Here is a 21,909-nt window from a genome sequence, read left to right on the forward strand (position 1 = left end):
GGTCAGATGCATACTCCAAATATAATCAAATCTGCAACAATTAATTCACGGCTAAATTTAGAATTGATGAGAATCAATAACTGCATGCATTATTGAGGCTATAGCATATCTCTGCTCAGACTGAGATGGAGATGATCATGAGGTCCCCCATTCTAGCCCAGTATTAAGACAGATCACTCATCCGTCAAACAGTACAATAACGTATGGTCTTTTACCACAGGATTTTTCTTTCAAACTAACATCACATCTTCTAGGATTTTTCTTTTCAATTCTCTTAGCAAACCATTACTGCCTAGGATGCTCCAATAATTGCACAGTGTCCGCTTCCGATGCACAGATGCATGGCGCAACCATACCATGGTCGCACATCACTCGAAAGTTTTAGTACAAATGTCCAAGTAAAATATAACCTGTTTGCCATCAAATTGTTAGTATGATTAAGAAAGAAATTCAGAAGACATACATATAATCAGTTTCAATCCTCTATGTTTTTCTTTTGGTTATTGAAGAACTCCCAAAGATCCAGATAGAGAGACGTGATGTATTTTTTTGTTGATTCTTCAAAACTACCTACGGAAGGCAAAGCAAAAAAGTTCATTGGAGGTTTCTGAGGTTTTAGAGAGCACGTACAGCAGAGCTCAGACTCACGAGTCGCACTTTTGTATGCAAAGAAAGAAGCTAATCAGATCTGACATATCAATGCAAGATTGAGGAATAGTATCAGCGATCTTTGACATAGACATAAAACATCTATTCCCCTCCCCTAATCCAGATATTGTCATACTGGTTATGGCCATGATTCAATTCGAGATTTTTTCTGAAGAATATACCCTCGGATGCGTTATTTAATAAAACATATAATTTGGATATAACTTAACTGCTGTTAAGCCAAAATATTAAATCAACGAGAACAAAATTTTGGTAATAGTTTCATTATGTCAAAAATAAATAAATGAAGTATCAAGAACTGTGACAATTCAATCTTTTTAGTTGGAGATTTTTCTTCTAGTAACTTGTGTGTGTTTTCAAATACGACTTGAGTCCCTCCCGAAAATGAACCGCCTCATCCAGTCAGACACCACCATCGTCCTAGTACGCCAACTTACTTGCTTGCTGAATTTCACAAAGGAAAGAAAATAACAATGTTAAGTGAATTGAATAGCAAACTTTAGTTTGCATTTGACACATTGGATAGGTTTCCGCTGCAATTTTCCTAGTCGAGCTTCAACACTTCTAGGAATTGCATAAACATTAGAGTGTTCAGTTTTCGTAAAATGTAATCAGTGTAGTTTCCACCAAGATGGATGGCGTACCTTGCATAAACAGAATACCAAAGCCACTGAGAACTGTGACCAATCGAAACCCAATCACCAGGTAGTTGTGCTGCTGTTTGCTCTCCTCCAAGTGGAGCAAACTGCCCCAAATGTTTGTACCTGTTATAATGTAAAAAAAAAAAAAACCAATAGCATCAGAATCCCTTGCAGTCACGAGTCTCACGACAACTCAATCAGAATTGAATACAAAATGTGTTTTTGTAAGGAAGTTAGATCATACCTAAATGGATGGAACCTGTGACGTCCTTCACCCCTGATTCTAGGAGGGCCTACTGGATTCTTTTCGCGCTCAGCCATCTGGTTGAAACAGTTAGCCAGATATACTCCTTCTTGAGCAGCAACCTACAAACACAAAAAAGATTATATATGTGAAGACATTTGGGTTTCAATGTAAGAAGGTACCTATGTATCTTCTGGTTCAAATTACAGACCCGATATAGCCATTGAACACTCAAAACTCACCTGACCAGTTGCAGGAAGCATTTTCATCTCTGAATCTACTTGGGAAAGAGCTGACTTGAACTTTTCAATATCCAACTCAGTACTATTATTCTTCCCTTCAGAATCTTTCAGAAGGTCAGAGATACCTTTCAACTTTTTATTCTTCAAATAGAGCTTCACTTGCGGGTACCTTTCACATATATCGGTAATGACATCTTGGAATTGTTTAACAGTTAATTTACCAGAATTATCTTTGTCCGTCTTACTGAATATTACCGCTATGTCTTCCTAAGATCAGAAAGCAATAACAAAAGAACATAATTAGCTGATGTATAAAAAATTTATATTATTCTTAAAAGTTCCACCTGATCACAGTTAATTGGTTAAGTATGGGTCTAATCTAAGCAGTCTGATAATATTTCACATTTTCTTTGCAGCATTTTGAAGTTACCATAAAGGCGTAAACCGAGAAAATCATATGCTTGGTGAAGTTTGTTAATTAATTTGCAATATTCATAGCACAGGAAAATGGAAATAAGCTAAAAGGTAGCCCAATACCATGATTCTTCGCTGATTAATAGATGCACAATCACCAAGGGCATAAATGCAATCACTTCCCTGGACTCGTAGCCACTCATCAGTTGCTAAAACACGCCTGGTTGTCTGAGATAAGTATGTCCATTAGTTCCTGAATCAGAAGATACTCATAGCAAAAACATCAAGGAAAAAGCTGGACGTTGTAGAGCACATACCTGACCAATCTGCTGCATGAATTCAGAAATCAAAGGTCGGGTTCCGATACCAGTTGACCAGACAGCCATTCCGTAAGGTACTGAAGATACCTCTCCACTTGACCTTTCTTTTGTACGAATGGCATTATTAGTTACTTCCACGACCATAGACCCGGTCTTCAGATCAATACCATCTCTCTTGAACTTCTCTTCAGCAAAAGCAGTGATTCTCTTGTCAAACCTGCAAAATCAGAAATAAAAAAAAACAATTTAAGTAATCTGCTGTCAGATATTTTTCCACCATATACTCTAAACTAAATAGATGTCTAATCGATACACCATTGTAGGATATACAAGTATCTCCTAAGCTTTCTTACATGGTCAAAATGTGATCCCCTGCCTCAAGAAGTGTGATTTTCACAAAATCTTTAACTTTAGGGTATAATCTGCTTATATCTTCCTTGACGAAGTCATGAAGCGATGCAGCAAACTCCACACCTGTTGGACCACCTCCAACAACTACAAAATGAAGGTGCTTCTTCTTCTCTTCCTCACTTATATTGGGAAGGCTGGCTTTTTCGAAACAATCAATCACACTCCTGCGGATTCTCTGAGCATCCTCTACTTCCTGCATGAAGATTTACTTGGTTTGTTTCTTCAAAATACACTTTTAGAACCACATGTTCCAAAAACATCTCAAAATGATAACTTTAAGTCCAATATTGTAGAAGTGACAAATCAACAAGCTCTAAGTCTTATATCCGAAAAAGTTAAAGAGACATGGTGGCATTAGATTTACCTTCAAAAAGTGGCAGTTCTCCTCAACACCCGGAGTGTTGAACGTATTTACACGAGCTCCCACTGCTACAATCAAGTAGTCATAATCCATAATAATTTCTTCCTTGTCTTTTGATTCTGACTTTTGAACAGGCCGACAGTGTACCTTCTTTTCTTTTGCATCAATCTTAAAACATTCAGCTTCCCAAAATGTAGCTGACTCTCCCCCCTGGAATCAAATAAAATCAAGGAAATCAGTATTTACCTCCTGATGGCAGTTAAGCTGCAAAATGTTGAAGGCAACAAATTAAGAATATTGGTAATCTAATGTGACATACAAAAGAATGGATCAAAATTGCTGTAAGTCATTTACCCGCTTAATAATGTTGCGAATTGGCTCGACAATACTGCGTGCTTCCACTGTGCCACATGTGACACTTGGTAATAATGGGGTGAACGCAAAATAGTTACGAGGTGCCACCACCTGAACATCATAGGAGGCTAAATCAAGATTCTTCAAGTAACTCGAGGCTCCCCATCCAGTTCCAAGCACTACAATTCTTTTCTTTTTGGACTCTGAATCGCCAGTCACATGATGGGACGACGAGTTTGAACTAGAGTAGGCCAGAAGACTACCACCACTGTAATGACAAGTCAAAGTAAAAATGAGATGGTAGAATAGAGCGAACTAAGGTAGTCACACGTATCCAGCTATATCTTCTACCAGTTAACTAGTCAATGTTATTCTAATCTACAAGCTCTTAACCCGGTGCATATGCACCGGCATGCATCAATTGTATGTTAAGACAAATCTCATTTTATTATGCAGTTTAGTACTTTTGAACTTCAATCTCTTTTTGATTTTTTAATAAGTTTTGAACTTCAAAACTTATTCATGCATTCGGTGAAATTGCTGTGTTGATAAATCTACTGCCTGGATAACTAGTTTTCGAGGATGGACCATGACTTTTTAACTCACTACAAAACCAATAACTAGGTACCTAACTATATATTTTTAGTCTCCTTTGATTTCCGTAATTCCTTCAACGAGTAACTAAGAGCAAGATATGCAATCTACTACCTAAAAAACATACACAACACAACAATGAAATGCCTGGAGTCTCTGGACTAACGTGCTGTTTATTGTTGCAAGATTCCAACATTGGAATGCCTGGAGTCTGGACTCCTGATGCATCTCTACCCAAGATTAATATGGACCTTCCACTCAGACTGATGCAATTGAGGTTTTGCATCCGTCTCAGTTTCAATGAGCAACACACATGCAATCGATGTCAACATGTATATTTTTCATCCATTAACCTATTTTTTTACAGGCACCTAATTGATCATAATCAACTTTAAAAGGGTATTTGGATACACCTCTAAGACTAGAAACAAAAAATATATATATATACGGAAGCGACTTATTTATTTTTTAAATTTCTGACTTCTGACGACTACTTTTACGATCTATTCTAAACTTCTGAATCGCTAGTACGATTCAGAAGTTTAATGAAACCCCAAAACTAATATATATTCGTATAACCAATATTACCACAACAAGAAAAATAGTACGATGAGAAAAAATCTTCAAATCTAAAAAACAAAAAAACAAACAAACGAAGATGGATTGAAAGTTAGTATTGATCGTAGAGAACCTGACTGCGGCTACAACAAGTATCTTGAAATAACGAGGATGATCTTTATAAAATCGAGAACCTTTCTCAACGAATGATGATAAGATTCTCATTGTTTTAGATCCTTTGAGCTACAAATCCAAAGAACTTTCAGATCCTTTGAGGTACAAATCCAAAGAACCTTCGAGAGAACCCTATATGTAGTTTTTTTTGTGTAACTGAACTACGGCGCAATGCCTTTTAAGAAGACAAAAGCTGGTGGTGCCTTGTTCTTATTTATGACACGATCATAAGATGGATTCTTTCTCTTTTTAGTTTTCAATATTTTAAGGAAGAGAATAAGGAACGGACAAAAATGGAGATCTCCTTTCTGTTTTATAGGACACAAGCAAGTAAAGAAATGACACAAGTGTTACCCTTATAAGGGAACTTTGAAAGAGATTTGGAAGAAAATGCGTTTGACTTTTGCGTAAATTTCTGAAATTTTCTAATTGAGCTTGGACCGTTGATTTAAGTATGTTAGCTATCAAATATTTCTCGTCCGTCGGATTCGGATCTTATAAAATCTTCCCGTCTTTCACTTTCTTGTTTCTTCACCTTTTCTCTTCTGTTTCACAATTAGTTCTACGAATGATTCAAGAATAACAAGAAATATGTAGTGAGCTTTAGACCTGGAGCTCAACCAAGATTGTGTTCGTCGCATACTCGATCTTTTCTGGTACATTTTTCTTCCATTTATTATGGAATATTTTGTTGTTTAATCTTTCTCTATTTTTCCTCCATTTTTGCAGAGTAATCTTTCTACACCATAACCTCTTAGAAATTTCAGCAATAGGGGTTTAGGTGCTGCATTGATCTTTTGCAGTCGGACTCAAACTTGTTGACATCCAAGTCTTAATTCAGCATTCTCTTTTAACAATTTTTTGTTTATGTGTTGTGCTTTTGTATGGCAAGAAATTGGTAATGCATTCATGCCAGCGACTTCTTCACTGTGGATTCATTCCTTCTTGGGAATACCAATATGGGTGCATTACATGTAAACTTAACTGCTTAAGACGACATATATTAGCCGAAGACGACAACCGGACTATTGCTGCAACAGCATCAAGAACTATTAAGAGCTAAAGAATGAGCTTAAGAAAGTCTGTTTTTTGTTGCAAGTATTTAGAAGTTTACCAAAGTAATGGCTTAACTGTTTAGGTCTATGTCTACTGTTACTGTTAATGTAGTAACGATGGTCCAATTGAAAGTGTACCCCCCTGCGTAATGATTTTGTTAATTAGCCTGTCATAAGTTCCAATATATACCACGCCAATTTTCATGCTCTATCTTTATGATGTATTGACATGACATTCATATATGTTGAGTATTGAAGACTTAATTTCAGTTCACAAACTGAAGGTACGCGTACCCAGTACGTGTACCATAAAATTCAGGAACTCGTGAACCGAGAAGGGTACGCATACCAGGTATGGGTACCAAAAAGTTCCTGGATTTGTGAACCAAAGGAGGGTACATGTACCCAGTACGTGTACCGGCGTAACTTGATTCACAAATGACTTTTGGGTCGGTATACTTCCTACTTTGTATTAGTCTTTTGGGAAGGGTTTTCCTAACCGATTAGGATTCTTCGGGACATGTTTGTAACTTATATAAATAGGTTATTAGGCCATGTAGAGAGTTATAAAAAAAACGAAAGGAACGATTAAGAGGTTGGTGAGATATTTCTTCCATAACTTTTAGCATTTTGGGAAAAATATACATCTACAACTGGAGTTTTACAACTCTTTACTAAACATCGTAGAAAGTCCTATGTTTTACAACTAGTTTCAAAGGAAGAGTTGTCGTATATCCTCACTACCAACCCTTAGGAACAAGGGGTTGCGCTAAGAAAACAAACGACAACTCCTTAAGCAAAAGAATTGTGACGACATTTAGCTATGACAACTTTGTTCCATAAAGGTGGTGACTTAGCCTATCGCAATTCTCACAAGAATTGTTGAAGAACACCAAAATATGATAATGAAAAATAGTGTTAAAGGAGGAGATTCGAACATAAACCTACTGCATGGATGTCTAGTTTTGCTTTTTTGTGTTTTTTTTAATAAAAATGTATAACAACACTTATAAGTGTTGTTGAAGTAAAAATATAGAATGTTAGAAAATAAGGTTGGGGGATTTGATCCTCGGCCTCCTGCATGGAAGCCTACACCACTAACCATTCCTACACTATCACAAGTTCTGTCAAATTTGTGGTTCTTTAATATACTAACTTTATGACAACCCTTTATAAGAGTTGTAAAACAAAATATAATGTTCAAAAATAATGCTCAGTTGACTGAGCCGCAAACTGCGCGAAGCCTTCTCTGTAAACAATCACATACATTCTACAATGACAAAGCACTTATGTAATATTTTTTGTAATGGATGCTTCAATTTTATTCACCTCTGCAAAAAAAAAGGTCATCACTATTGACAACCTTTACAACAGTTGTCGTAGAGTTATAAGCACTTCTGCTAAATTTTATTCACTTCTGCTAAAAGATTTCTCACTTCAGCTAAAAATAATTTTGGTCTTCAGTTTGGCTAAATTTTTCTCACTTCTGCTAAAAACTATTTTCTCTAACACCCCCCACTAAATTTGAGAAATTTAGGCTTTTCGAAATTGGGTAGAAATATCCAGAAGAGGGTTTGTTTAAGGTTTCAGAGAATATTCTGATGGAATCTTAAATGTAAAGGGTTCATCTTTACAAATTTTTAAGGTTTCGTAAAATATTCCGAAGGAATCTTATCTGTAAATGGATGGATTCGTCGTTCTTACCAAGTTTTTGACTTATAGTAGTCAACTACCGGCCAGGTTTCGATCTCGGAACCTGGTACCCATACAATATGCAGAAATAGGGTTTGTTTAAGGTTTCGTAGAATAATCCGAAGTAATCTTACATGTAAATGGATGGATTCGTCGTTCTTACCAAGTTTTTGACTTATAGTAGTCAAGTCGCGGCCAGGTTTCGATCGCGGAGCCTGGTTTGCATACAATATGCAGAAATAGGATTTGTTTAAGGTTTCATAGAATAATCCTAAGGAATCTTACCTGTAAATGGATGGATTCGTCGTTCTTACCAGGTTTCTGACATAGAGTAGTCAACTCGCGGCCAGGTTTCGATCTCGGAGCTTGGTTTGCATACAATATGCAGAAATATGGTTTGTTTAAGGTTTCATAGAATAATCCGAAGGAATCTTATATGTAAATGGATGGATTCATCGTTTTTACCAAGTTTCTGAGTTAGAGTTGTCAACTCGCAAACAGGTTTCGATCTCGGAGCCTGGTTTGCATACAATATGCAGAAATAGGGTTTGTTTACGGTTTCGTAGATCAATCCGAAGGAGTCTTACCTGTAAATGGATGGATTCGTCGTTCTTACCAAGTTTTTGACTTAGAGTAGTCAACTCGCGGCCAGGTTACGATCTCGGAGCCTGGTTTGCACACAATATGCAGAAATAGGGTTTGTTTAAGGTTTCGTATAATATTCCGAAGGAATCTTACCTGTAAATGGATGGATTCGTCGTTCTTACCAGGTTTCTGACTTAGAGTAGTCAATTCGCGGCCAGGTTTCGATTTCGGAGCTTGGTTTGCATACAATATGCAGAAATAGGGTTTGTTTAAGGTTTCGTAGAATAATCTGAAGGAATCTTACATGTAAATGTATGGATTCGTCGTTCTTACCAAGTTTCTGACTTAGAGTAGTCAACTCGCGGACAGGTTTCGATCTCGGAGCCTGGTTTGCATACAATATGCAGAAATAGGGTTTGTTTACGGTTTCTTAGATTAATCAGAAGGAATCTTACCTGTAAATGGATGGATTCGTCGTTCTTACCAAGTTTTTGACTTAGAGTAGTCAACTCGTGGCCAGGTTTCGATCTCGGAGCCTGGTTTACAATATGCAGAAATAGGGTTTGTTTAAGGTTTCATATAATATTCCGAAAGAATCTTACCTGTAAATGGATGGATTAATCGTTCTTACCAGGTTTCTGACTTAGAATAGTCAACTCGCGGACAAGTTTCGATCTCGGAGCCTGGTTTGCATACAATATGCAGAAATAGGGTTTGTTTAAGGTTTCATAGAATAATCCGAAGGAATCTTACATGTAAATGGATGGATTCGTCGTTCTAACCAGGTTTCGATCTCGGAGCCTGGTTTGCATACAATATGCAGAAATAGGGTTTGTTTAAGGTTTCGTAGAATAATCCGAAGGAATCTTACCTGTAGATGGATGGATTCGTCGTTCTTACCAGGTTTCTGACATAGAGTAGTCAACTCGCGGCCAGGTTTCGATCTCGGAGCTTGGTTTGCATACAATATGCAGAAATATGGTTTGTTTAAGGTTTCATAGAATAATCCGAAGGAATCTTATATGTAAATGGATGGATTCATCGTTTTTACCAAGTTTCTGAGTTAGAGTTGTCAACTCGCAAACAGGTTTCGATCTCGGAGCCTGGTTTGCATACAATATGCAGAAATAGGGTTTGTTTACGGTTTCGTAGATCAATCCGAAGGAGTCTTACCTGTAAATGGATGGATTCGTCGTTCTTACCAAGTTTTTGACTTAGAGTAGTCAACTCGCGGCCAGGTTTCGATCTCGGAGCCTGGTTTGCACACAATTTGCAGAAATATGGTTTGTTTAAGGTTTCGTATAATATTCCGAAGGAATCTTACCTGTAAATGGATGGATTCGTCGTTCTTACCAGGTTTCTGACTTAGAGTAGTCAATTCGCGGCCAGGTTTCGATTTCGGAGCTTGGTTTGCATACAATATGCAGAAATAGGGTTTGTTTAAGGTTTCGTAGAATAATCTGAAGGAATCTTACATGTAAATGTATGGATTCGTCGTTCTTACCAAGTTTCTGACTTAGAGTAGTCAACTCGCGGACAGGTTTCGATCTCGGAGCCTGGTTTGCATACAATATGCAGAAATAGGGTTTGTTTACGGTTTCTTAGATTAATCAGAAGGAATCTTACCTGTAAATGGATGGATTCGTCGTTCTTACCAAGTTTTTGACTTAGAGTAGTCAACTCGTGGCCAGGTTTCGATCTCGGAGCCTGGTTTACAATACGCAGAAATAGGGTTTGTTTAAGGTTTCATATAATATTCCGAAAGAATCTTACCTGTAAATGGATGGATTAATCGTTCTTACCAGGTTTCTGACTTAGAATAGTCAACTCGCGGACAAGTTTCGATCTCGGAGCCTGGTTTGCATACAATATGCAGAAATAGGGTTTGTTTAAGGTTTCATAGAATAATCTGAAGGAATCTTATATGTAAATGGATGGATTCGTCGTTCTAACCAGGTTTCGATCTCGGAGCCTGGTTTGCATACAATATGCAGAAATAGGGTTTGTTTAAGGTTTCGTAGAATAATCCGAAGGAATCTTACCTGTAGATGGATGGATTCGTCGTTCTTACCAAGTTTTTGACTTAGAGTAGTCAACTCGCGGCCAGGTTACGATCTCGGAGCCTGGTTTGCACACAATATGCAGAAATAGGGTTTGTTTAAGGTTTCGTATAATATTCCGAAGGAATCTTACCTGTAAATGGATGGATTCGTCGTTCTTACCAGGTTTCTGACTTAGAGTAGTCAATTCGCGGCCAGGTTTCGATTTCGGAGCTTGGTTTGCATACAATATGCAGAAATAGGGTTTGTTTAAGGTTTCGTAGAATAATCTGAAGGAATCTTACATGTAAATGTATGGATTCGTCGTTCTTACCAAGTTTCTGACTTAGAGTAGTCAACTCGCGGACAGGTTTCGATCTCGGAGCCTGGTTTGCATACAATATGCAGAAATAGGGTTTGTTTACGGTTTCTTAGATTAATCAGAAGGAATCTTACCTGTAAATGGATGGATTCGTCGTTCTTACCAAGTTTTTGACTTAGAGTAGTCAACTCGTGGCCAGGTTTCGATCTCGGAGCCTGGTTTACAATATGCAGAAATAGGGTTTGTTTAAGGTTTCATATAATATTCCGAAAGAATCTTACCTGTAAATGGATGGATTAATCGTTCTTACCAGGTTTCTGACTTAGAATAGTCAACTCGCGGACAAGTTTCGATCTCGGAGCCTGGTTTGCATACAATATGCAGAAATAGGGTTTGTTTAAGGTTTCATAGAATAATCCGAAGGAATCTTACATGTAAATGGATGGATTCGTCGTTCTAACCAGGTTTCGATCTCGGAGCCTGGTTTGCATACAATATGCAGAAATAGGGTTTGTTTAAGGTTTCGTAGAATAATCCGAAGGAATCTTACCTGTAGATGGATGGATTCGTCGTTCTTACCAGGTTTCTGACATAGAGTAGTCAACTCGCGGCCAGGTTTCGATCTCGGAGCTTGGTTTGCATACAATATGCAGAAATATGGTTTGTTTAAGGTTTCATAGAATAATCCGAAGGAATCTTATATGTAAATGGATGGATTCATCGTTTTTACCAAGTTTCTGAGTTAGAGTTGTCAACTCGCAAACAGGTTTCGATCTCGGAGCCTGGTTTGCATACAATATGCAGAAATAGGGTTTGTTTACGGTTTCGTAGATCAATCCGAAGGAGTCTTACCTGTAAATGGATGGATTCGTCGTTCTTACCAAGTTTTTGACTTAGAGTAGTCAACTCGCGGCCAGGTTTCGATCTCGGAGCCTGGTTTGCACACAATATGCAGAAATATGGTTTGTTTAAGGTTTCGTATAATATTCCGAAGGAATCTTACCTGTAAATGGATGGATTCGTCGTTCTTACCAGGTTTCTGACTTAGAGTAGTCAATTCGCGGCCAGGTTTCGATTTCGGAGCTTGGTTTGCATACAATATGCAGAAATAGGGTTTGTTTAAGGTTTCGTAGAATAATCTGAAGGAATCTTACATGTAAATGTATGGATTCGTCGTTCTTACCAAGTTTCTGACTTAGAGTAGTCAACTCGCGGACAGGTTTCGATCTCGGAGCCTGGTTTGCATACAATATGCAGAAATAGGGTTTGTTTACGGTTTCTTAGATTAATCAGAAGGAATCTTACCTGTAAATGGATGGATTCGTCGTTCTTACCAAGTTTTTGACTTAGAGTAGTCAACTCGTGGCCAGGTTTCGATCTCGGAGCCTGGTTTACAATACGCAGAAATAGGGTTTGTTTAAGGTTTCATATAATATTCCGAAAGAATCTTACCTGTAAATGGATGGATTAATCGTTCTTACCAGGTTTCTGACTTAGAATAGTCAACTCGCGGACAAGTTTCGATCTCGGAGCCTGGTTTGCATACAATATGCAGAAATAGGGTTTGTTTAAGGTTTCATAGAATAATCTGAAGGAATCTTATATGTAAATGGATGGATTCGTCGTTCTAACCAGGTTTCGATCTCGGAGCCTGGTTTGCATACAATATGCAGAAATAGGGTTTGTTTAAGGTTTCGTAGAATAATCCGAAGGAATCTTACCTGTAGATGGATGGATTCGTCGTTCTTACCAAGTTTTTGACTTAGAGTAGTCAACTCGCGGCCAGGTTACGATCTCGGAGCCTGGTTTGCACACAATATGCAGAAATAGGGTTTGTTTAAGGTTTCGTATAATATTCCGAAGGAATCTTACCTGTAAATGGATGGATTCGTCGTTCTTACCAGGTTCTGACTTAGAGTAGTCAATTCGCGGCCAGGTTTCGATTTCGGAGCTTGGTTTGCATACAATATGCAGAAATAGGGTTTGTTTAAGGTTTCGTAGAATAATCTGAAGGAATCTTACATGTAAATGTATGGATTCGTCGTTCTTACCAAGTTTCTGACTTAGAGTAGTCAACTCGCGGACAGGTTTCGATCTCGGAGCCTGGTTTGCATACAATATGCAGAAATAGGGTTTGTTTACGGTTTCTTAGATTAATCAGAAGGAATCTTACCTGTAAATGGATGGATTCGTCGTTCTTACCAAGTTTTTGACTTAGAGTAGTCAACTCGTGGCCAGGTTTCGATCTCGGAGCCTGGTTTACAATATGCAGAAATAGGGTTTGTTTAAGGTTTCATATAATATTCCGAAAGAATCTTACCTGTAAATGGATGGATTAATCGTTCTTACCAGGTTTCTGACTTAGAATAGTCAACTCGCGGACAAGTTTCGATCTCGGAGCCTGGTTTGCATACAATATGCAGAAATAGGGTTTGTTTAAGGTTTCATAGAATAATCCGAAGGAATCTTACATGTAAATGGATGGATTCGTCGTTCTAACCAGGTTTCGATCTCGGAGCCTGGTTTGCATACAATATGCAGAAATAGGGTTTGTTTAAGGTTTCGTAGAATAATCCGAAGGAATCTTACCTGTAGATGGATGGATTCGTCGTTCTTACCAGGTTTCTGACATAGAGTAGTCAACTCGCGGCCAGGTTTCGATCTCGGAGCTTGGTTTGCATACAATATGCAGAAATATGGTTTGTTTAAGGTTTCATAGAATAATCCGAAGGAATCTTATATGTAAATGGATGGATTCATCGTTTTTACCAAGTTTCTGAGTTAGAGTTGTCAACTCGCAAACAGGTTTCGATCTCGGAGCCTGGTTTGCATACAATATGCAGAAATAGGGTTTGTTTACGGTTTCGTAGATCAATCCGAAGGAGTCTTACCTGTAAATGGATGGATTCGTCGTTCTTACCAAGTTTTTGACTTAGAGTAGTCAACTCGCGGCCAGGTTTCGATCTCGGAGCCTGGTTTGCACACAATATGCAGAAATATGGTTTGTTTAAGGTTTCGTATAATATTCCGAAGGAATCTTACCTGTAAATGGATGGATTCGTCGTTCTTACCAGGTTTCTGACTTAGAGTAGTCAATTCGCGGCCAGGTTTCGATTTCGGAGCTTGGTTTGCATACAATATGCAGAAATAGGGTTTGTTTAAGGTTTCGTAGAATAATCTGAAGGAATCTTACATGTAAATGTATGGATTCGTCGTTCTTACCAAGTTTCTGACTTAGAGTAGTCAACTCGCGGACAGGTTTCGATCTCGGAGCCTGGTTTGCATACAATATGCAGAAATAGGGTTTGTTTACGGTTTCTTAGATTAATCAGAAGGAATCTTACCTGTAAATGGATGGATTCGTCGTTCTTACCAAGTTTTTGACTTAGAGTAGTCAACTCGTGGCCAGGTTTCGATCTCGGAGCCTGGTTTACAATACGCAGAAATAGGGTTTGTTTAAGGTTTCATATAATATTCCGAAAGAATCTTACCTGTAAATGGATGGATTAATCGTTCTTACCAGGTTTCTGACTTAGAATAGTCAACTCGCGGACAAGTTTCGATCTCGGAGCCTGGTTTGCATACAATATGCAGAAATAGGGTTTGTTTAAGGTTTCATAGAATAATCTGAAGGAATCTTATATGTAAATGGATGGATTCGTCGTTCTAACCAGGTTTCGATCTCGGAGCCTGGTTTGCATACAATATGCAGAAATAGGGTTTGTTTAAGGTTTCGTAGAATAATCCGAAGGAATCTTACCTGTAGATGGATGGATTCGTCGTTCTTACCAAGTATCTGACTTAGAGTAGTCAACTCGCGGCCAGGTTTCGATGTCGGAGCCTGGTTTGCAAACAATATACAGAAATAGGGTTTCTTTAAGGTTTCGTAGAATATTCCGAAGGAATCTTACCTGTAAATGGATGGATTCGTCGTTCTTACCAAGTTTTTGACTTAGAGTAGTCCACTCGTGATGTGTTTTCAAAGTTGTTGTAGTAGTATGATTCGTTCAAGACTTGTGAAAGCGGATTTTTAGATTTTTTTTAATAAATAAAAATAGCGAACTAAATTAAAAAGATGTTGTGAAAATTATGGAGGGAATAGGACTAGGATTCCACCATTGGTTGATATTAGTGATTTAATAAAACAATAATTATGCAACTCAACATTCAGATTGATTCTAATAATATTTCCTAGACATGTAGATTTCCAAAATAATAGATGTTAATCCAAGCATAGAATACCAAATCCCTAAAGCAAGCATATTCTATCAAGAGAAAATACACCTAACTAATCAAAATCATATAAACAATAATTTTTAGTTAAATGCAAAAATCATAATAGAGTTGTTGTAATTAATTAATAAAAATATATCACTTTTACCGAAACAACGGCTTCCTCCATAGCCCCAAGGATTGGGTTTAGCTCCGCATATTGGAAACACACTCAGAATAATTTTTCATTGCTCAAAAGTGTTTACACGTGATGAAATGAGAGAAAATCATGATTAAACCGGGTTTACTCTAAACGATCCCCAAACTCTCCATCTCCTTACTGATACCCAAGACACTCTTATTTATACTGTGAAGCCAATCTTTGGTCGACAATCATCTCAATTACTCCAAAAGATCTTTGCAGTTAATGAAAGTATTTCACGGGAATATTTCCTCTCCATTTTCACACGTCTTCTGAGTTGTATGGTATATCCAAATCTTCTCATTTAATTGAGCCAAATAATGAAGAGAATATCTTCAATTAATTCCGTGAATAATTTCTTCCCTGTTTTCGAAAATATCCAAAAGTATACGATTTCCTTCCATTCAAGATACGTACAAAATCATACTATCATGGTAAAAAGATAATCATGTCTTAAAGACACAAATATCCCCATAATATCATGACCAGAATCTCACACAATTGAGATTTCTTTTCCCGCCAAATATCTTCTCGTGAAGAAGAAGATGGGTGCCCCCTATCCGGTCCTGGGGTGCGAATAGCAGATGCCATGAGGGGTGTCTCTGATCAGCTGCTTGGGTGCAAATATCCTTTGGGTACCCCTTATCATTTGGGCGCCCCTTATCCACAAGTGAGAGTCTGAATAACACGTTCCTTCTGGTGCTTCAGACGACTTTTCGAGCCGATTTTTCCAATAATGTTTATTTCCCAGAAATGCCTACAAACACATAAAATACCATAATAAGTACAAAAATCGAGTACCAACAATACATGAAATTAAGGACAACGTAGACACAAAAATGTGTCTACCAACTCGCGGCCAGGTTTCGATCTCGGAGCCTGGTATGCATATAATATGCAGAAATAGGGTTTGTTTAAGGTTTCGTAGAATATTCTGAAGGAATCTTACCTGTAAATGGATGGATTCGTCGTTCTTACCAGGTTTCTGACTTATAGTAGTCAACTCGCGGCCAGGTTTCGGCCAGGAATCGACACTGAGCTTTATATTTATCGATTTCGATGATGTATCCTCCTAAGTTTGAAGTCAGATTTCATCCAGAGCTTCTTGGTTCATAGTTTGTATGCTGTTACACCACATTTGAAGTTCGAATCGACATTGAGCTTCATACTTATCGATTTCGATGATGTATCTTGATGAGTTTGAAGTTAGCACCCATCCGGAGCTTCTTGGTTCATAGTATGTATGCTGTTATACCATATTTGAAGTTCGAATCGACACGGAGCTTCATATTTATCGATTTCGATAATGTATCCTTCTAAGTTTGAAGATAGAACCCACCCGAAGCTTCTTGGTTCATATTTCGTACGTCGTTATACCACATTTGAAGTTCATTACGTGTATGACTAGTCAAAATTGCTTCACGACCCATGTGACTAGTCGAAATTCAAACCGGAAGCACACAGAAAACACACTTTCTTATTTTTTCTGCTTCATTCCCAAATACTTTTGGAATTTTTTTTATAAACGAAGGTCGATAATAATATCTTAAATTTATTAATATATTTTTTGGATTTTTTCATATCGAAAGTTGATAATAAAATCAAATACACGAGTTTGAACTAGCACAAAGAGAAACACACAACTTCTCAATACGTATGAGCATCCTAAAGCGAAGCTACACTGTCCCTTAATATTTTTTTTGTAATTTGAGTTTACCAGTTTGAACTAAAAATACTTCATAACCCGTATGACTAGTCGTAATTACTTCATGACTTATGTGACTAGTCGAAATTCAAACCGGAAGCACAAAGAGAAAGCACAAAGAAAACACACTTTCTTATTTTTTCTGCTTCATTCCTAAATATTTTTGGAATTTTTTTTATAACCGAAGGTCGATAATAATATCTTAAATTTATTAATATATTTTTTAGATTTTTTTCATATCGAAAGTTGATAATAAAATCGAATACACGAGTTTGAACTAGCACAAAGAGAAACACACAACTTCTCAATACGTATGAGCATCCTAAAGCGAAGCTACACCGTCCCTTAATATTTTTTTTGTAATATGAGTTTACCAGTTTGAACTAGTCGTAATACTTCATGACTTGTATGACTAGTCGTAATTACATCATGACTTATGTGAGTAGTCAAAATTCAAACCGGAAACATAAATAGAAAGCGGAGAAGCAAAAAGAAAACATAAAAGCGAATCTAAATATTTTCACAATCTGTATGACCTTCTTTACCTTCTTCATCCACCGTTCAATCCACCGTTCAAAAATTTATCCAAAACCCAAAGACATTTTTCATCTCACTTTCACTTTCCCTTTCTCTTTTTTCTCTTTCTTTCTCTAGCTGCGGCTATCTTCTTGCCTCATCCTCCTTCATCCTCCTGCATTCACCAGATCTACAGGATGACTTTCAGTTTACTCTCAACTTCCAATTAATATTAACAAATCATATCTACTAGATGCATACTAGGATAATAGATCTGATTTATTGGTTTTGTTAACAGAGAATAAAGATGAGAAGAGTTGATGGGATTCCTGTGATGAAATTGAATTTAGTTGCAGCCATGGATGATTGAGAACGAATTGAATATGGGTTTGATTGTTCTGGTGATGGAAGATGATTGATGCTGCAAATTACAGATCGAGAGAGTTAGGGTTTGAAGCCGAGAATCAATTTGTAGAAGTGATCGATGGTTGATGTGGCAGTGACGAAGATGATGGTGGTCATTAATGGCAGAAATTGAATTTAGGGTTCGCTGTGAATCTCAGAGGAGGATTTTAAGACAACTAAAGTAATCTGGGGTGATTCTAGAACTGAAGAAGAAGAATTAAAAGATGGGTTTGTCTGGAAATCAAGTTTCGAGCGAAATATGTGAGTAATCGGTGTACATGGTCTTCACTAAGATCCAAGTAATCTGTCAAGGAAATGAAGCTGAAATGAAGGAATTAGAGGTCTTGAAGAGTTGCTGTGATTTTGAAGTTAAGATACAGATGGTGATGAACAGTTGATACATAAATTAGGGTTGTGCTCAGTGTTTGAATTGTGGAGATGGGTTTGAACTAGAATATATTGATGTTGTTCTTGTTGAACCAGATGGAGAGCAAGGAACTGAATGGTGGTGCATTTGTCTGAAATTGAGAAGGAAGTGAAGAAAGTGATGCAAGTTTGTTGTGGGTTGAGTATGCTGAGAGGGGATGATGCTGAGTCTGTATGAATGTTTGGCTATGAAATGGTATGCTGGTGAGATGGAGGTTAATCTGAGTTTGAGTCACGCTTGGTGGAGTTTGGGTACTGCGAGTAGATGAACATTGCAGGGAATGATGGCAGCTTCATTTGGAGATAGAAATGGTGCAGGAAAGGATCCAGCGGTGAGCTGCAATGAGTTCCAAAGAGTGGTCATTGCACTGAAAGTAAGCTTAGGGGTGTTGGAGATGAAAGGAAAATCTTGGAAATGGATCTCTCTCTGGAACAGGAAGAGATTAGAGCAGGGGGTACAGTTCCCGTGGAACCCGAAGAGGTAAATATGATCTATTCTACTTACCGGCATGTTGGTTGCCATTTTCTGGTGTTGTTTTAGTTGGTTGTCCTGTATGAAATTATTCTGATTACATTTTTGGGTCATCAGGATGGAGGGAAGCTTAATTTCAAGGTTTGTGGAGGAGGAGGAGTCAGTCAGGAATATTGCAAGGGTGTACAACCAAGGATGTGGCGGAATTGGCAAGTGATAATAATGTTTGTGTCATCTGCAAGCTTGGCGGAAGTACTGGATGTCAGTCAATGTTGCTTTATTCATGTTTAGTTTTTGGTGGCATTGGATACTGAATTGTGAAGTCAGACACTTCTCATGAGCAAGTGAAGGTAAAACTTGCAAAAGCAAAGAAGGAAAACACGAAATTTGATTACTGAGTTGTAGGAATCATATTATTGATCTATGTAAGTGGATCAATAGCAGATCTGGGTTGTTTTGATGTTGAGCTCGAACTGGTGGCGATAATAATAATAGCGACATCAACAGAGCTTTGTCGGAATACTTCTCGGTATAGACTGATATTGCGATTTTGTGTGAACTGAGGTGAATTTGTATGGTTAAAATCTTAACATTTCATTCATGTTTTCTTACAACAGCAGCCTACAGAGTTTGGGGTTTATCTGGTCTGAATTGGGTTGAGTCTGAATACGAGTTGGTGGAGAAAGCAATCCAACTGCGAAGTGGAGATATATGTTGAGCTGGTTGCAAATGGTGTAAGGAAAGTTCTTGGCTGGTCTAGGAATAGTAGTTGACTGAGAAGACTGCAGCACATTTCTTGGATTGGCAGATGCTTGTGGTTATCCAGTTGCGGGTGAGAAATTTGCATCAACATCATATTCTTGTTATCTACTCTTGTTTATTTTAGCGGTTTTAGAGTTTACGTAAGAATATATATCTAAGTGTTATTGTTGCATGTATGAATTACAAATGCAGTATGGGTCTATTGGTTGGTTAGTTGGTGCAACACTTAGGTATGCTCAGGCTGGAAAGTAAAAGCGAGTGATTGCTTGTATAGGTGATGGAAGTTTCCAGGTAACTGCACAAGATATATCAACAATGTTGAGGTGTGAGCAGAACACCATCATCTTCCTGATAAATAATGGTGGGCACACCATCGAAGTTGAGATCCATGATGGACCTTACAATGTGATTAAGAACTGGAACTACACTGCCTTACTGATACTATTCATAACAGTGACGGAAAATACCACCAAGGTACTACTACTGGCTTCCCATTTGGGACTTTATAGTTTGCTTGTGTTGGGATTGAAATTGTACGGCTGTTGTAGCTTGTAAGGGTACAAACTTGTTAACTTTTATGCCTGTGTGATGACTACAGGTTCAATGTGAGGAAGAACTGGTGGAAGCGATTGAGACTGCGACTGAAGTTAAGAAGGATTGCTTGTGTTTCATTGAGGTTATAGTTCACAAGGCTAGACGAACAGAAAGTAGAGATTTGGTTCTGTGGTTGAGTTGCTTGGCAACCATTGGTGGTGGTTAGACGTTCAATCTTTACATGCTTGAATTCAATTGGGTATTTCAGCTAATTTTACGTATTATATTTCTTGGTTTACGTATTATATTTGCAAGTTATCAGAGTCTTGCAGCTGAATTTCTTGTTACGTCAGCTAATTTTTTATAGAATTTGTAACCACTTTCTAGGATTAAGTCAGCTAATTTGCTATATGATCAGCTAATTTGTTTTATTTTGTTGTATGTAAACCACTTTCTAAGATTAATAATTTAATTTGGAGCTTCATTGGATTGAATTTGATTGAAAGTTATTGGAATCTGTACTTCTAATTGTATTCACTGGGATTGTATATCATTTATTATTTTTGAACTTTTGATGATTGTTTTGGATGTGTATTGGATTGATGTAGCTGAATTTTGTTGCTGAAGAGGATGTGGAAACAGTTGAAACTGCTGGAACACAAACAGTTGCTGTTAGTCAGACTGAAAAGATGCGGTGATAGCTAAACCCATGGAAGTGGAAGGAAATGGAACTTACGAGATTGAAGAGCTAGCAGAGAAACCTAAGTCCAAGCAAGGAGATGGAGCTGAAGTAGTAAACAATGTTGTGTTGTGAAAATTGCTAGTGAGTGGAGTTATTGCAGTTTTGAATTTGAATAGAATTTTAAAACTTAAGTGATATGCAAATGGCTTAGTCTTTTGTTTTTCTTGTTTATCTTATTTCTGTTCTTAGAGAGGACCAAGATGTTTCGAGTACACTGTCATCTCTGGTTTGATTTTTACATGTTTTGTGTATCATTTGATTAGTAAGTCTAGGAACCAAATAGTCCTAGGGGATGTCATGTGTACCCTGTTTGTCAGCAGCACACCTAAATAGCCCTCATGTTACAAGAAACAAGAAACATAAGCCATGTTACTTGCAGATCAATAAATAGTGGCATGTAGGAATGTATAGATTGCTAGTTATGCACAATAGTTATTTGAGTAATATGCCTTGTTACTTATTTTTCACGTTCTCTGCTTAATGTTTTATTTGGTTGTTGTTTAGTGAAGATTTTGTTCATTCTAATTTTAGTGGCCTGTTCTAATTTAGATTCACCTGCAGATTTATGGGAAGAGCTCAATCTGGTTGCGTTATCAAAGCCGAACAGGTTACTACAACATGTACAAGGAGTACCGTGACACTACTCTCAATGGAGGTGTAGAACAGATGTACACTGAAATGGCTTCTCGTCACAGAGTTAGGTCTCGATGCATCCAGATCATCAAAACTGCCACCATCCCTGCCAAGCTTTGCAAGAGAGAGAAAAAAGCAATTCCACAAGGACATCAAGTTCCCATTGGTATTCCAGAAGGTCAGACCACCAACCAGGAGATTGAAGACCACATACAAGGCAACGAGACCCAACTTGTTCAAGTAAGCACTTGGTTTAGGGAGATACTGGAATATCATCCACAGCTGCTCAAAGACTACATCAGTGGAGCTGAAAAAACAAACTTTCTATACCCTAGGTATTGCTTGCTCAAAGACTACATCAGTGGAGCTGAGACTTGACTTTTCGTAACAAATATCTATATCACCGCCACTTATTTGTATTTTTTCGTGGATTACATTGATATGTGAATGCTGTTACACTGGTTGAGGTTTAAATTGAATGAATCATTCGAACCAATTTATGTTTCATTTTAAGAAAGTTTAATTCAGTTGTTTCTTCACATTTCACAACATAAACAGTGCCAAAAGTGAAATATATGTTGGGTTCTATTCACAAATTATAGACAGTTGTGTTAAGAGATTTCCA

General features: G+C 37.6%; 1 protein-coding gene and 1 long non-coding RNA gene across 2 annotated transcripts; one reads left to right on the top strand and one right to left on the bottom strand.

The window, feature by feature from the left end:
- Positions 1-916: 916 nt before the first annotated feature.
- Positions 917-5,234, bottom strand: LOC113353777 (external alternative NAD(P)H-ubiquinone oxidoreductase B3, mitochondrial-like). The gene is made up of 10 exons (XM_026597276.1): positions 4,942-5,234; positions 3,657-3,924; positions 3,306-3,512; positions 2,884-3,134; positions 2,528-2,747; positions 2,334-2,438; positions 1,797-2,063; positions 1,555-1,676; positions 1,314-1,433; positions 917-1,113 (listed from the first exon to the last, which is right to left on the bottom strand). Exons 1-10 carry the CDS (start codon positions 5,031-5,033, stop codon positions 1,026-1,028), a joined length of 1,740 nt encoding a protein of 579 aa, XP_026453061.1. The 5' UTR covers positions 5,034-5,234; the 3' UTR covers positions 917-1,025.
- Positions 5,235-17,398: 12,164 nt separating this feature from the next.
- Positions 17,399-21,807, top strand: LOC113348665. The gene is made up of 7 exons (XR_003359755.1): positions 17,399-18,622; positions 18,731-19,142; positions 19,231-19,445; positions 19,568-19,849; positions 19,974-20,168; positions 20,518-20,732; positions 21,213-21,807. It is a non-coding gene; the product is annotated as an uncharacterized LOC113348665 (long non-coding RNA).
- The last annotated feature ends 102 nt before the right edge of the window (positions 21,808-21,909 follow it).

The sequence above is a fragment of the Papaver somniferum genome, chromosome 2, assembly GCF_003573695.1.
Source record: "Papaver somniferum cultivar HN1 chromosome 2, ASM357369v1, whole genome shotgun sequence".
Lineage (NCBI taxonomy): Eukaryota > Viridiplantae > Streptophyta > Magnoliopsida > Ranunculales > Papaveraceae > Papaver > Papaver somniferum.

Excerpts from the sequence above, each read along its gene's own strand:
- LOC113353777 (XM_026597276.1), bottom strand. The coding sequence starts at position 5,033 with ATGAGAATCTTATCATCATTCGTTGAGAAAGGTTCTCGATTTTATAAA. Across the intron at positions 2,748-2,883 it reads GGGGATCACATTTTGACCAT|GTTTGACAAGAGAATCACTG; the intron begins GTAAGAAAGCTT and ends CTGATTTTGCAG. Across the intron at positions 1,434-1,554 it reads CACAGGTTCCATCCATTTAG|GTACAAACATTTGGGGCAGT; the intron begins GTATGATCTAAC and ends ACATTATAACAG.